Source organism: Lepidochelys kempii, chromosome 8 (assembly GCF_965140285.1).
Source record: "Lepidochelys kempii isolate rLepKem1 chromosome 8, rLepKem1.hap1, whole genome shotgun sequence".
Lineage (NCBI taxonomy): Eukaryota > Metazoa > Chordata > Testudines > Cheloniidae > Lepidochelys > Lepidochelys kempii.
In genome coordinates, this window is record NC_136387.1 from 75,044,115 (window position 1) to 75,058,430 (window position 14,316).

General features: G+C 41.6%; 1 protein-coding gene across 1 annotated transcript in view; it reads right to left on the reverse strand.

Annotated features, from left to right (window-relative positions):
* BRDT (bromodomain testis associated) overlaps positions 1-14,316 on the reverse strand; it is a 42,003-nt gene that overhangs the window by 16,252 nt on the left and 11,435 nt on the right. Inside the window, exons 5-12 of the mRNA XM_073358225.2 lie at positions 13,673-14,035; positions 12,167-12,295; positions 11,755-11,943; positions 8,148-8,332; positions 7,785-8,074; positions 7,559-7,672; positions 4,650-4,790; positions 584-645 (exon numbers count right to left, since the gene is read on the reverse strand). Coding sequence (XP_073214326.1) covers positions 584-645; positions 4,650-4,790; positions 7,559-7,672; positions 7,785-8,074; positions 8,148-8,332; positions 11,755-11,943; positions 12,167-12,295; positions 13,673-14,035 — 1,473 coding nt within the window. The remainder of the gene's footprint in view (positions 1-583; positions 646-4,649; positions 4,791-7,558; positions 7,673-7,784; positions 8,075-8,147; positions 8,333-11,754; positions 11,944-12,166; positions 12,296-13,672; positions 14,036-14,316) is intronic.

The window sequence follows — 14,316 nt, forward strand, 5'->3', positions numbered from 1 at the left end:
CTAGTTCCTCTTAAATCTTGCTCATTGTTCAGATGATGCTGTAACGTTTTGGATACTTCCTACATCTGTCACTATATCTGAATGAATATTTTACTGGAAGATTTGTGTGCTTATAGCGAAGATAAGACCTTAGTGTGCTTAGCATGGTTTATTAGGTTGATTCACTTTAGTGTGTGAAGGGTAAGACTGTGTTAAAGACACTTAAAAAAAATAAACCTTGTTAACCATTTTTAGTTAAATGTTGCCTCCATATTTCTCCCCTGTTCCCTCCTCCTCCCCCACATCTGTAGTGAAGTAAGATCCCCAAATGTTGCTCCCACCCCAGCAGCTGGGCGAGGTCTAGCTACAGTGTGTCAGCAATATGCTTAACTTTGAACTTCTGCAGCAAACAAACTTTGTTCCTCCCTATGAGTGAGGTAAACAAAATTAGAATCAAATTAAATATTCAAAATTTTAGTATCAAACAACAGAGAACAAAGCTATTTAAGTGATTTCAGCAAACAATACTAAGCAGTGAATGACAAACCTTTTAATCTAGATCTAAAGTTATATGCATTCTAACAGAAGAGAAATGTGAATTTACCTCCATTTGTTCTTTAGAAGTCAGACCATTCTGTCTGGTTCCATTTGGCTTTGAGCCTATTTCTGTAATCATAAATAAAGTGAAGGGAGAAACTCAGGTATTCACATCTGTTGTATGGATTCACATCAAGACATTTTTAATCTGTATTGCAGTAGCACCTAGAGGTCCAAGACCCATTGTTGTGGGAACTGAACAAACAGGCATCCCTGTCCCAGAGAGCTTACTCCTGTTCACAGAGTTAAGCATCTGTACCACCACTGAAGTCAATGGGACTCAATACACAGAATTAGGCACACATATAGGGTCCTAATGGGATCTATACCTTAGCTGCCATTGCCATAGAAGAGATGAGGCTATGGTATCCTGGCATACTCCAGTAGCTGGAAGCAGCCCTAGACAGCTAGCAGCCTCAAGTATGTACCCATCCAAGACCATAGGTATAGATTCAGGGCAGGTAGCCCCTCCTGCTACCACAGGCATGCTCTATTTTTAGTGCGCTAACACCTTTGTGTCTCCTGGAGCTGGAAGTTACATCACCATCTCAAAGTGTAGACATGCTCTTAGAGTATCCATTAACTAGATCCATATTTTTATTTCTGATGAAATGGTAGATGAACACATACTGTATTACAAAAACTGATTAACAATTAAAATTAAGTGTACGTGGCTTTCAGAATAGATGTTTTAAATCAATGACAGCATATAAAATATTTAAAGTGAAAGGCAGCTGTATTTCTAGCTGAAAACTTGCCGTACCAGTGGACTGCATGTCAGTTTTCAATTAACAGCGTGATTTCAAGTTCAAAATACATTCTGTATGTTTTTAGACTACGTCTATTTTTACTTAAAGATTGTCATTCAGTATATGTGAAATGATTAGATATTTGAAGTAGTGACAGATGGCTCAGTAAAACAAAACTTCTAAATGTAACTTTAAACTGCAAGTACTGTAGTTTGTTGGTCTGAGAATGCCACTAAGAGTCAACACCGCCTTGAGATGAACTACCTATATTTTGAACATAGATGCCTATATAAAACTGGCTGAAATGTTGTGCCAGTCATGAAAATTAATTCCAGCTACAAGAGAAAAAAATCCTTTACACTAAAGAATGCGCTTCCATCTTCCAGGCAACTAGTGTAGTTTGGAAGAGCCCAGACACTTTCAAAAATTCTGAACTTGAAGTTCTGGTTTTAACACGAAGACAGAGGTCAACTCTTCAGTGCCGGATATTATTGTCATTGATAGGGTGACCAGACGTCCTGTTTTTAAAGGGACAGTCCCACATTTCAGCCCTCCTGCAGGTGTCCTGACTTTCTTAAAAATGGGCAAATTTGTCCCATATTTTCTGTCTCCCCCCATCAGTACTGGTGGGTCTTGCTGCTGGCTCTTGCTGCTGGCTGTATCCCTGCTCGCCAGCTGCCCATCCACAGGCGGTGAGTGGGAGGGTCCAGTGGCTGATGATGGGGGTGGGTGTACAAGGCTGGTGATGGGGTGAAGCTGCAGCACACAGGGGTGGCCGCTGCCCCTACTGGTCCATCAGCTCAGCCCCCGTTGCATGTTAGCTCTTAACCAGCAGGGCCTCGCCCCCGTCCCGTTTCTGGCCAGTGCTGGCTGCACTCTGCGGCCACTGGTGAGTGCAGGCAGGCACTAGGCAGTGGCCAGTTATGTGTCGCCTCTATTGCCCACCCATCAGCCCTTTTATGTGATCCCTCTCTCACTGTCCTCTCCCTGCTTTGTCCCTTCATCCCCTCCAGCCCTGCTGCTCCCCCATATCACCCCCACTAGCTGAGCAAAGAACCAGCCCCTGGTCAGAATGCTCAGCTTACCAACAGCCTGGCTGGCAGGCTCCTTCTTTCCCCCACTGCCTCTGGCTGGGCCAGCACCCCATGAAAGCCCAAGACTCTCTGGCCTGGGCGCTGGCCAGTAGGAACCAAGCTCTATGGGGCTTTGGCACACGCACAGAGCTGGCACAGGGAAGCCTCTCTGCCCCTCAGCTAAGCTCTGGAGTGGTGGGAGGCGGAGGGGGCCACAGTGCACGGGAGCAATTTCCAATCTGTTCATGCCCTGACCCTGCAGGATCGACAGCAGCCCCGCCCCGGGAAGGAGCTTACCAGCCTCTTCATACGTACACCCACCCTGGGTCCTTCCCCCAAGGAGCCTGGGGCTGCTCCGCCCCCGAGGAAACTCTGCTACTGAGACATCTCTCTAGCCAGGTTTGCTGAAGCTTCTGCAGCCAGGTTCCCTGGGCCCTTGTGCACAATTCATCCTAGGGCTTAACCCTTCCTGTAGCCAGGGGACAGGAGACAGCTGGGTTTTGTCAGTGGCCATTAGGTGCCTTTGAACACTGTGCGGCAGGAAGGGACAAGCTGCTTCCAGCCACAGAAGGAGTGGGAAAGGAGAGGAACGGGGAAAAAAAGAGAGAGAACAAACTCTGCAAAGACATGGGCCAGGTCATCCCTTCCTCTCCCCTCTGGCTGGAAGCAGCTCCTATCCCTTCTCTCCCACACAGTGCTGAAAGGCTGCTGCTGGCCACATTCTGGTGTGAACCCTGGCAGAAATTGGCGGGGGGGGGGGGGAAGCATGTGATCCTGTGTGCCCCCTCCCATGTGTTGCCTTGGGAAGGTGCAGCACCGGGGGAGGCGGGTCCAGCCTGGGGGCCCAGCCAGGCATGAAGGGCAAAGCACACCAGGCAGGGAGGGGGTGTGGGGGTCAGTCAGTCACCCCGTCGTGTGTGTGTGTGTGTGTGTGTGTGTGACCTCTCCTCGTGTGAGCCCAAAAGCCTTAAAGATAAGGCAAATAAAAAATCCAACTATGCAGTATTTCTTTTTAACAGGGGCTCAGTCAACTTGATGATAATTTGAACGTTTGTGCTGCATGGTTCTGATTGATTGCCGTTGAACTTGCTTGAATACGAATAAATTTTACCAGGTGTCCTGTGTTCAGCATAGGGAAATATAGTCATCCTAGTCATTGAGTGTTCAGTAAACTGCAAGGGTGAGCATTTTATGCATAACAGTGTATGTATCAGTCCTTCAGAGGATCTCATCATGTATAGCAGCTTTACCTGCTATTTGAATAATTTTAAGTTTGTTCCCCAAAATCAGTGTACAGAGAGTCTAAGACACGGGCCACTGGAAAAATGGGCTATGTTAACCACCACTGAAACCTCCTTCTTATACTAGATGCTTACACATATTATTGGGAAAAAGATTACATGTCAGGAAAAGTGTTATTTTCCCAGTGTAAACAGGGCCTAAACATTGAGCAATGCTTTAATTACAGTTTGAAAGAACCCCGCTATATACATTTATATTGAACAGTTTGAAAAGTTCAAAGAACTAATACAAGTCTCATTCCTCTCCTCCCACCTCATGAGAGAGATATGCACCTCATGTGTTACAGTAGTCAAAGACACTCACAATCTTGCAGCAATCTGGGATTGTTTTCAATCCAGACTGCACTGCGAATTGCATTTCAGAATGGAACACTGTAAAAACAATTTCCATTAACTCCAGCTTTGTTTTTTTGGGAAAACATTAGTTTGAAGTATTATCATTAGAAATGCTGTTGGTAAGAGTTTAAGGTACTACACCGGCCCTCATCCCTCCATACCCATTTATTTTTCTATTTCTTAAAAAAAGAGTTTTGCTGCTGTGTTGTAGGCCTACATACAAACAAAGTATTTCTATAGTCATCCAATTATAGTAACTGTGTTGTTACAAACACTTAGGCAACACCATTTTTAGACAAATATGAATTAGATAAAAGTATACGACAAGTAACCTAGAATATAGTTTGTGACAAGCTCCAGTACAGATACTTACATTTTGCTACTAGAAGTTTTCATTCACAATTTCAGTTTGCTACTTAAAAAAAAAAAAGTACGTTTCTAGAGAAGTTTTATCCGTAAAAGAGTTTCAGGTATTTCTACTTCATAGCATTTGACTAGACTATGGCACCCTGGAACATACAGCAAGTCAGTAGGCCTAGAAGTATGCAAAGTGAAGCTTCTTTTGTAAATTCTGTATCTCAAGAGGCAGAGGCGACACAATGAGGTTATCTGACCTGATTCAGAGTCACTGGTATCTGAGGAGCTAGAATCACCGCTAGTGCTGCTGCTGCTAGAGTCAGAGGAGGAGCTGCTGCTGCTACTCTCACTCAGTCGCCTTGGTCCACCAATAATCTTTGGTATAGGGTTATTTTCAGCTGCAAGATAAGAAAAGGAAGTACATATAGCACTGAAAGTCTTATGCATATATATGTTAAGTAGGGCTGTCAAGCGATTAAAAAAATTAATCGTGATTAATTGCACTGTTAATAATAGAATGCCATTTAAATATTTTGGATGTTTTATACATTTTCAAACATATTGATTTCAGTTACAACACAGAACACACTTAATATTTATTTTTGACTACAAGTATTTGCACCGTAAAAACCAACAAAAGAAACAATATTTTGCAATTCACCTAATACAAGTACTGTAATGCAATCTCTTTATCATGAAAGTTGAACTTACAAATGTAGAATTATGTACAAAATAAACTGCATTCAAAAATAAAACAATGTAAAATTTTAGAGCCTGCAAGTCCACTCAGTCCTACTTCTTATTCAACCAATCGCTTAGACAAACACGTTTGTTTACATTTGCAGAAGATAATGCTGCCAACTTGTTTACAATGTCACCTGAAAGTGAGAACAGGCATTCGCATGGCACTGTTGTAGCTGGTGCCGCAAGATATTTACATGCCAGATGCTTTAAAGATTCATATGTTCCTTCATGCTTCAACCACCATTCCATAGGACATGCGTCCAGGCTGATTACGGGTTCTGCTCGATAACTATCCAAAACCATGCAGACCAACACATGTTCATTTTCATTATCTGAGACAGATGCCACCTGCAGAAGGTTGATTTTCTTTTTTGGTGGTTTGGGTTCTGTAGTTTCCTGCATCGGAGTATTGCTCTTTTAAGACTGCTGAAAACATGCTCCACACTTCATCACACTCAGATTTTGGAAGGCACTCCAAATTCTTAAATCTTGGGTTGAGTGCTATAGCTATCTTTAGAAATTTCACATTGGTACCTTCTTTGCATTTTGTCAAATTTGCAGTGAAAGTGTTCTTAAAACGAACAGCATATGCTGGGTCATCATCTGAGACTGCTATAACATGAAATATATGGCAGAATGTGGGTAGAACAGAGCAGGAGACATACAATTCTCCCCAAAGGAGTTCAGTCACAAATTTAATTCACGCATTTTTAAAAAAATGAGTGTCAGCAGCATGGAAGCACGTCCTCTGAAACGATGGCCAAAGCATGAAGAGGCATATGAATCTTTAGCGCATTTGGCATGTAAATATCTTGCGACACCAGTTACAACAGTGTCATGTCAACACCTGTTCTCACTTTCAGGTGACACTGTAAACAAGAAGCAGGCAGCATTATCTCCCATAAATGTAAGCAAAACTTGTTTCTCTTAGCGATTGCCTGAACAAGAAGTAGGACTGAGTGGACTTGTAGCTCTAAAGTTTTACATTGTTTTGTTTTTGAGTGCAGTTATGTAACAAAAAACCCACTATATTTGTAAGTTGCACTTTCATGATAAAGAGATTGCATGACAGTACTTGTATGAAGTGAACTGAAAAATGCTATTTCTTCTGTTTATCATTTTTGCAGTGCAAATATTTGTAATTGAAAATATGAAGTGAGCACTGTACACTTTGTATTCTGTGATGTAACTGAAATAGATATATTTTAAAAACATCCAAAAATATTTAATAAATTTCATTTGGTAATCTACTCTTTAATCATGCAATTAAATTTTTTTAATCATGTGAGAGCCCTCGCCTGAATACATCTTGTCACATCCTTCATTACTGACATAGCTTATGCTTTGATTCCTTCAAAGTACTAACTCCAACAGAATCCAGCAGTGGGTGCTGGAGAGGCTGGCATTGATGCAGATTCTTAGGCTTGGTCTCTACCACCAACTTGTGATTGGTATAACTACGTTGCTCAGAGGAGTGGAAAGTCCACACCCCTGGCTTACACAGTTACACCGACCTAACTCTCGCTATGTCAATGGGAGGGCTTCCACCATAGTCCACCTCCAAGAGGCAACAACTAACTAGAGCAACTGGAGAAACTCTCCCATCAGTGTAGGGAGGGTCTTCACAAAGCCCTATGGTGGTGGTGCTGCAGTGCTGTAAGCGTAGACAAGCCCTTACCCAAGCAATGGCCCCTGACCAATGCATTCCAGAAGTATTAGACCCTCTGTGCTGATTTACTGTTGAATTTAATCTGTTGACACTAGAGTTCAAGAGAGCTTTATGCCACTCTCCCTGGACCCCACTGCTCTGAGACTGCTGGGTGAAACCAGTGACCAAGATATTTCTTATGTACTATTTTTAACTGCACACTTTTTGCAGGCACTTGACTGTGTCTTTATCATCTTAAAGAAGAGATGAAGGAGGTGGAAAAGAACCAATTCAATATTCACACCACCACACCAGAATAGGATTTGAAAAAGAGGAACATGGTTAAATGAAACTTTTTCCTGAAGCATTTTCTATTAGCCATGATCAGATGCAGGATGCCACACAAAATACAGACCTTTGCTATGGTGCAAGTGGCAATTCCTGTGGTCTGACTGGCACCCTACATTGCTTGAGAGATGCGAACGCCATGAAGTACAAGATAACTTTTGTTAATATTTTTAGAAAATGTTACAGAAAAGGTTCTGTAACAGATGAAAAAAATAGCTGACCAACAAAAAATTACTGTTGTGGTGTAGTTGAGATAATATAGGAGAGATCTCCCACTCTTGCAGGTTAAAAAAAAGTGACGACTAGCAACTTCTAGTGCCGCTAATATTTTAAAAGGAAGAAATCCCACCAGTTATATCAGAGTACAGACGTCAGGAGGAAATCTCATTATAAAGAACAGAGCAGTACAACTAATGGTCACATTACATTTGCTATTTTGCTTTTTAGGGTTTAACTGCCCATTGACATCCAGCAGCCTCTTTTCCAACTCTTGTTTTTTCTCAAAATTAAGTTCTTCTTTTGACTTCTCTGGTTTCTTCACTGTATATGAAATAAAGAGAGACATTAAGAGCTACATCAAGAGCTACATCCAAACCCAAAATAAATTCTAGTTAAACATATTGTGTAGAGTTTATCCATGATATATACACACCATGTTTTCTTGGTCTTTTCCTTAAACAAGCCATCACATATTTCTCTAGTTCTCTAAGTGTCGATGCTTTTAAAGTTTCAAAGTCTATTTCTATCTCATCAGGATTAGAGTTTCTCAGTGAAGGCTCTCTTGACTGTATTATATATACCACTTTTCCAAGCTTATCTCCAGGAAGTTTATTTATGTCCAAACTCAACTGCCTTTTTTCATCATAATTCATAGGCTTGGCACTATCCTCATCTTCTGATTTATGTGCCAGTGAGACTTGCTGCTTTGTTTTCTTTGACTGACTACAAGAGAGAGAGTTTACTGCATTGAGAGCAATTTAAAATAATTTGTCACCCACACAACCCTCACACTTACATATTTAAAGACAGTTTTTTCTTCAATTTCTTTTTTTGCTTTAGCTTTTTCTTCTTTTGATTCACATATTTGTGTTTGGATTTCTCTTTGCCTCTTTTCCCCTTTTTAGACTTCCCTTTTTTCTTCCTCAGCTTGGGCAAGGAGGTTTTGGCCAATGCCCGCAACTGCTGATGAACAGCTTTAAGCTGTCAAAGAAAAGAAGAAAGGAAACTAAGCATCTTGATAGTCATTACAGGAAAAATATTGGGAAGGGAAAAAACTGGTCCCGAAGGCCATGGGAGAGTTTTGGCAGCTGGGCAGGGATAGTAGGGTGTTTACTCAGTCGTGTAACAAGATTTTGGAAGGTAGAACAAACAGGATGAGGGGAGCTTTGGAAAATGGGGGCTTGCATTAAGAGGGAGAACATTTGTAGCAGCTACATGTGCACATAGGGGTTGTCTCTTGCCTCCCAGACTTGCAAAAAAAAATTGTCTTCCTGCAGAAACATCCCAAAGCTCTTCTTTAGCATGAGGAACTTGGGGCTCAAGTGTCTCAGTGCATCGCTTGCCCACCTCCTGTGAGATGTTTCTGTGAAAGGCAGTCTAGAGAGGATGTTGGGGCAGAGTCTTCCACATCATAAGTCCAAGCTATTTTGAAGTCTTGTAGTCTGGCCAGACAGTTATACTGAAACCAAGACAAAGTGCTGGCTTCAACAATCAGCTGGAACTATATAACACCTGCAGAGATAACACTCATGTTTTGTCCAAGTTAAAAAAAAAAAAGGGCGGGGGGGGGGGCAGATTACACTGCATAGGGATTAAAAGAGGAAAGGATGGATAAGAAGTCCCATCAAGACACATTAGCTCGACAGTTCACTGCAGAACAGTTAAGCAGAAGTAAGGGTGATTATTAATCTGCCTGCCCTCAGCAAAATGGAAAACACCACACATCTTGATGCTCTTTGAGAAGTTCGTTTCCAAATTAAGTAGCTCAGCACACGGAAATTTAGAGCTAAAACCCATCCACCTTTCATTAGATTTTGGAACTCTTCTCTGGACTTTTGCCAGAATTTGAGCATCTTGACACAGATGCAAAAAAGCCCAGTAATTGTCCTGATGGAACCTCACAGTGGCTATGCTCATTAAAATTCAATAAATTATATTTTTAAAAGAGTAAGATGATACTAAGATAGCCTTCATAAAGGGACTGCAATCAACACTAAACTGACAGAAAATAGAGGAGCTGTAGACGTTCCAACTTGAATTTTGGTAAGAGTTGAGTTTCAGTGGTGCAATTAATTTTTAAGTAACTTATCACTGATGCTTTCTTGCCCAGCAGGGAGACTGAGAATGTAATAGCCTTCTTTCATTCTTAGGATTTGGAGGTTGTGGATGAGAGAGTCTGCATGCAGCCTCCTCTTAAATTAGGAGTTGAAAACAGTGTCATAGATTAATTACATTCCCTTAAATTTGCAATAAATTTTTAGATTTGACCTATGATCTTTAGAGTATGTTAGAATAATTCCTACTGATATTGTTCCTCAGACAGGCACACCCAGCAGTGATACAGTAGAAACTTCACAATCTTGTTTACAATAGTTTAATGTAGCCTAGCATCTTATTGACCTGCTTTCCACAAAACTTGAACATATTCATGATCATTTTAGGACAACTCAAAATTCAAAGACAAAACAAACAAAGCATTAGATTGCTCATCGGACTGAAAACCTGAAGGAGTTTCATTATTATGTTAGGCATTTAAGAGTCCAGGTCAGTGTGCCTGAAAGTAGTTAACATAGGATGGTGATAATTTATGAAGTGAAGTAGCTTTGAGAGAGTCTAAAGGCACAAAGGCAGCAAGGTATTCATGAAAGAAAAAGTCCTGGGAAGGACACAGTTAAAAAAGGAAGGGGTAATTGAATAGCCAGAGGCTAGAACTATAGCTCAGTAGGATCTGGAGTAAGCAAGAGAGCTTAAGGGCAAGCCTACACTATGGGGAGAAGTTGACCTAAGTTACACAACTCCAGCTATGTGAATAATGTACCTGGAGTCAACATAGCTTAGGTCAACTTATTGTGGTGTCTACACCACCCTGGGTCAACCCATCTTACCCTTCTCATTCCAGTGGAGTACCAGAGTCAACGGGAGAGCAATCTGTGGTTGATTTAGCGGCTCTTCACTAGACCCATTAAATTGACCACCAGTGGATCGATTGCCATAGCGTCGATCCCTCGTAAGCGTAGACATACCCCAAGTCAGTGGTTTTCAAACTTTTTTTCTGGCCACCCAGTTGAACAAAACTGTTGATGCCCATGACCCAACAGAGCTGGGGATGAGGGGTTTGGGAGGGGCTCAGGCAGAGGGTTGGGGTACGGGGGCAAGGGCTGCGAATGAGGAGTTCAGAGTATGGGAGGGGGCTCTGGGCTAGGGCAGGAGGGGATCAGGGCTCTGGGCAGGAGGTGCAGGCTCTGGGGTGCAGCCAGGAATGAAGAGTTAGGGTTGCAGGAGGGGGCTCCAGGTTTGGGGGGGGGGAAGAGACTCAGGGCTGGGGCAGAGGATTGGGGCATGGGATTACCTCCAGCGGCTCCTGGTCAGCAGCACAGCCGGGGTACAGAGGCAGGCTTCCTACCTGTCCTGACACTGCGGACCACTCTGTGCCCCAGAAGCAGCCAGTAGCAGGTCTGGCTCCTAGGCAAAGGCACCGTTCTTCCCCTCCTCCCCCTGCCCACCTCCCATTGGCCAGGAACAGACCAATGAGAGTGCAGAGCCACTGCTCGGGGTGGAGGCAGTGCTCGGAGCCCCATGGCCCCCTGCATCTAGGAGCCGGACCTGCTGCTGGCTGCTTCCGGGGCATAGTGTGGTGTCTGAACAGATAGGGACTAGCCTGCCTTAGCTGGGCAGCACCGCTGACGGGAGTTTTAATGGCCCAGTCGGTGGCACTGACCAGAGCCGCCGCAACCCAGTGCCTTCCATTCCGCGACCCGGTACTGGGTTGTGAATCACAATTTGAAAATCACTGCCCTAAGCGACTTGTCTTGATGCTAACTGGCTGCCTCTTCAACTGCTTGAGAGGTGCAAAGAGCCCAATTGGATTGGGGCTTCAGAACAAGGCAATACCAACTGGATTTAGGCACTTTTGAAATTTTAATTCAATGCATTTTAAAGAACAGGTAGCAGATATCCTATTCAACAACGTCTGCCTACTGAAGGCTCTGAAGCCAGTATGTAGAAAGTTAAGCCTGGGATAACTCAGTGGTTTGAGCATTGGCCTGCTAAACCCAGGGTTGTGAGTTCAATCCTTGAGGGGGCCATTTAGGGATCTGGGGCAAAAATTGGGGATTAGTCCTGCTTTGAGAGGGGGCTGGACTAGGGACTCCTGAGGTCCCTTCCAACCCTGATATTCTATGAATCTATCATCTCCCACAAAGTAACCACAGTGTAGTGTGCTACCACATAAGAAAATAATTCTGTACCACCACCCCAAATGCACACTTCTGGACATACATTTAAAAAAACCTCTTTACTTGGGTTCCTAGCACTTAGTTCTAGACCTTAGAATGGATACATATGAACAAGAGCCACCCAAGGTTATAATAGTCACGCACTTTGTACAGAGCATTGTTGCTTACTTGCTCCTGAAGCTTTGCAAGGCGCCTTGTTCTTTCCTCTTCTGAATCTTCGGATGATCTTTCTTCTGTGGAGTCATCACTGGTGCTTTCACTAGAAAAAGCACTTGCTATTTGTGTTTTGGGCTGTGATGGTGGTATACTTGCAACAGGTTCATCTGGAATTTTGGCAAATTGCATCTCAAAGATATCCTAAAATATAAATAAAAAATGTTGGGACCTCTTTTATAGAAGAGTTTTTCATCTTTACTGATTTCTTTGTATTGGTCTAGATGTCCTAGAGTAGTCACAGGTCACCTAGCACCCAATGATTTCTCTTCTATCTCCTATGCTAATTCTCCAAGAGCCATTACCAGAACAGCACCACAGTGGGAATCTTGGGTGGTCCAGTTTAATTTATTAAGTGATAACTCACCTGCAGTTTTCTTGCCATAGCAACCACTTCATGGTCTGGAGAGTTGTATTTGTAGCAATTCATAAACATTAATCTAATATCTGCAGCAAACGCTTGTGTATCTTTATATTCATAGTTATCCATTTTCTTCTATGAGGAAACAGAATAATGAAGTTGCTTTTTAGATTATATAAACTTTAAGCTACAGACTATGTATCTGGGGCTTAACACCAAATATAAAAAAGTCAAGAAAGATTGATACTTCCAGCATCAGAATAAATCTTGTGCAGTAGGGTTACCATACTGCAGAAGCTCCAAAACCATCATTAAAGAAAAAAAAACCCAACACACACACCACACAAGCTCATACATCACATAGCCTCTTCTGACTTAGAATATTCTGTTGCAAATATTAACTGTCAGCAATACAACTTTATTGAATTAAAGCTATGATACTAACAGGATCTGAATAACTAAACTTTCTGTTGTAGTACCAAAAAGCTTTAGCTAATGTTCAGTTATAGATTATAAAGAATCTACATTTGTTCTGCACATGTCCTCTCTTTAATTTGTATTGTAACTCATGTAGATGACTGAAATACTCTAATAAATCCAGGCCAAGGTTTTGCAATAAATAAAAAATAAATATGGGCAGTTAAAGTTGGGTTCCCAGACCCTAATTTAGCTACCTAAATAAGTGGCCTAATTTTCAGAAGAACTGAGTACCTGAGAGCTCCACTGAAGTCAATGGGAGCCATTAAGTTCTCAACTCTTCTGAAACTTAGGCCACTTATTTAGGTAGCTAAATAAGGGTTTGGGAACCCAACTTTAGAAATCAATATTTTATAAAAATATGTATCCATTTTTTCAGTCCTTGACTACACTGTCTAAAGGACTTATTGTGTTTTTTATAAATGGGGACAAACATGACAGAGTCTGAATTATGGCCCTACCAATTAAGATGGGGAGCAGTTAAGTTTAAGACAAAACAGGGAGCTTACACGGTTGAGACATCTGGGCGTTTGAGGTTTCAGATTGCATCATGAGAGCGAGTCTTGAAGGGCTAGAGTGATGCTTAAGTACTGGGAAAAGGATAGAGACTATCATCTGTTTATATAGAAGACTACTGTCAGCATATATAAAAAGTGACCCAAAAAGGTACTTTTACCTGTGCCCCAGTAGGTTTATACAGATAGGCTAGAAACTTGGAAAGCTTGCATCATGACTAGAAGTTTGCTTGAGTGAAAGTCTAACTGTGATGTAAGACCTCTTACTAATTTTTGAGCTCAGTTCACCCTACAAGTAAGCAAACTAATTACTTTAGCAGTTAATCAACAACATGAAATAACCGTAAGACACTATGTACAACAGGATATGCAGTCTTTGTGCCTAGATTTACTTTCCTTAAAGAACCAAGTCTTCATGACATTTTCAGATTCAATTTAAAAAGGTATATTCAATTTAGGACCATAAATCCCTTATACATGAGAATAAACTAGAGTTGTGAATCTAGCCAAAACCTCTTACCTTAATAGTTCCAAGGTCTATAGGGCATTTTGTGGTATCATGGTGGTCATTGAGCCCCAAAGCTGTAATGTCTACAGGTTTATAGAAAGGCCAAGCATATGATGCATGTTGCTTTGCAAACATTTCTTTAAGGATCTCACTACAATGCTTTAGTTGTTCTGATAATTGAACATTTTTGACAATTTCAAGTGGCTGTTGAGAATCTGGCAAGTCTTTCTTTAGAAGACTGTCTGGTACACTACATTCACTTTCTCCTCTACATGATATTTTAGCAACTTTTGGTTCATTAAGTGCTGGAGAAGATTCACAGCTTGCTGTGAATATTGTAGTAGTATCAGCCTTCCTTTTCACACCCTTTTTAACCTAGAAAACAAAAGTTCACACAGAATATTTCAAGTAACTAAAACAGCACAATTCCACTATAAATAGCAAAAGAGAAACTTCTTTGGTTTTTTAGACAAAAAGCTTCTGTATTTTTTATCCACAACTGTAGAACTTGTTTCTACAATTTTATATTTAAGACCTACATTTTCAGAAAAGTGTTACAAATCTAGCATCAAATGTAATGCTTTCTTCTTTAGAGTTGGAAGGAAAGCGTACTACAGTTTAATCTATTTTGCGGTCACTTTTAAGTAGGGTAAAAT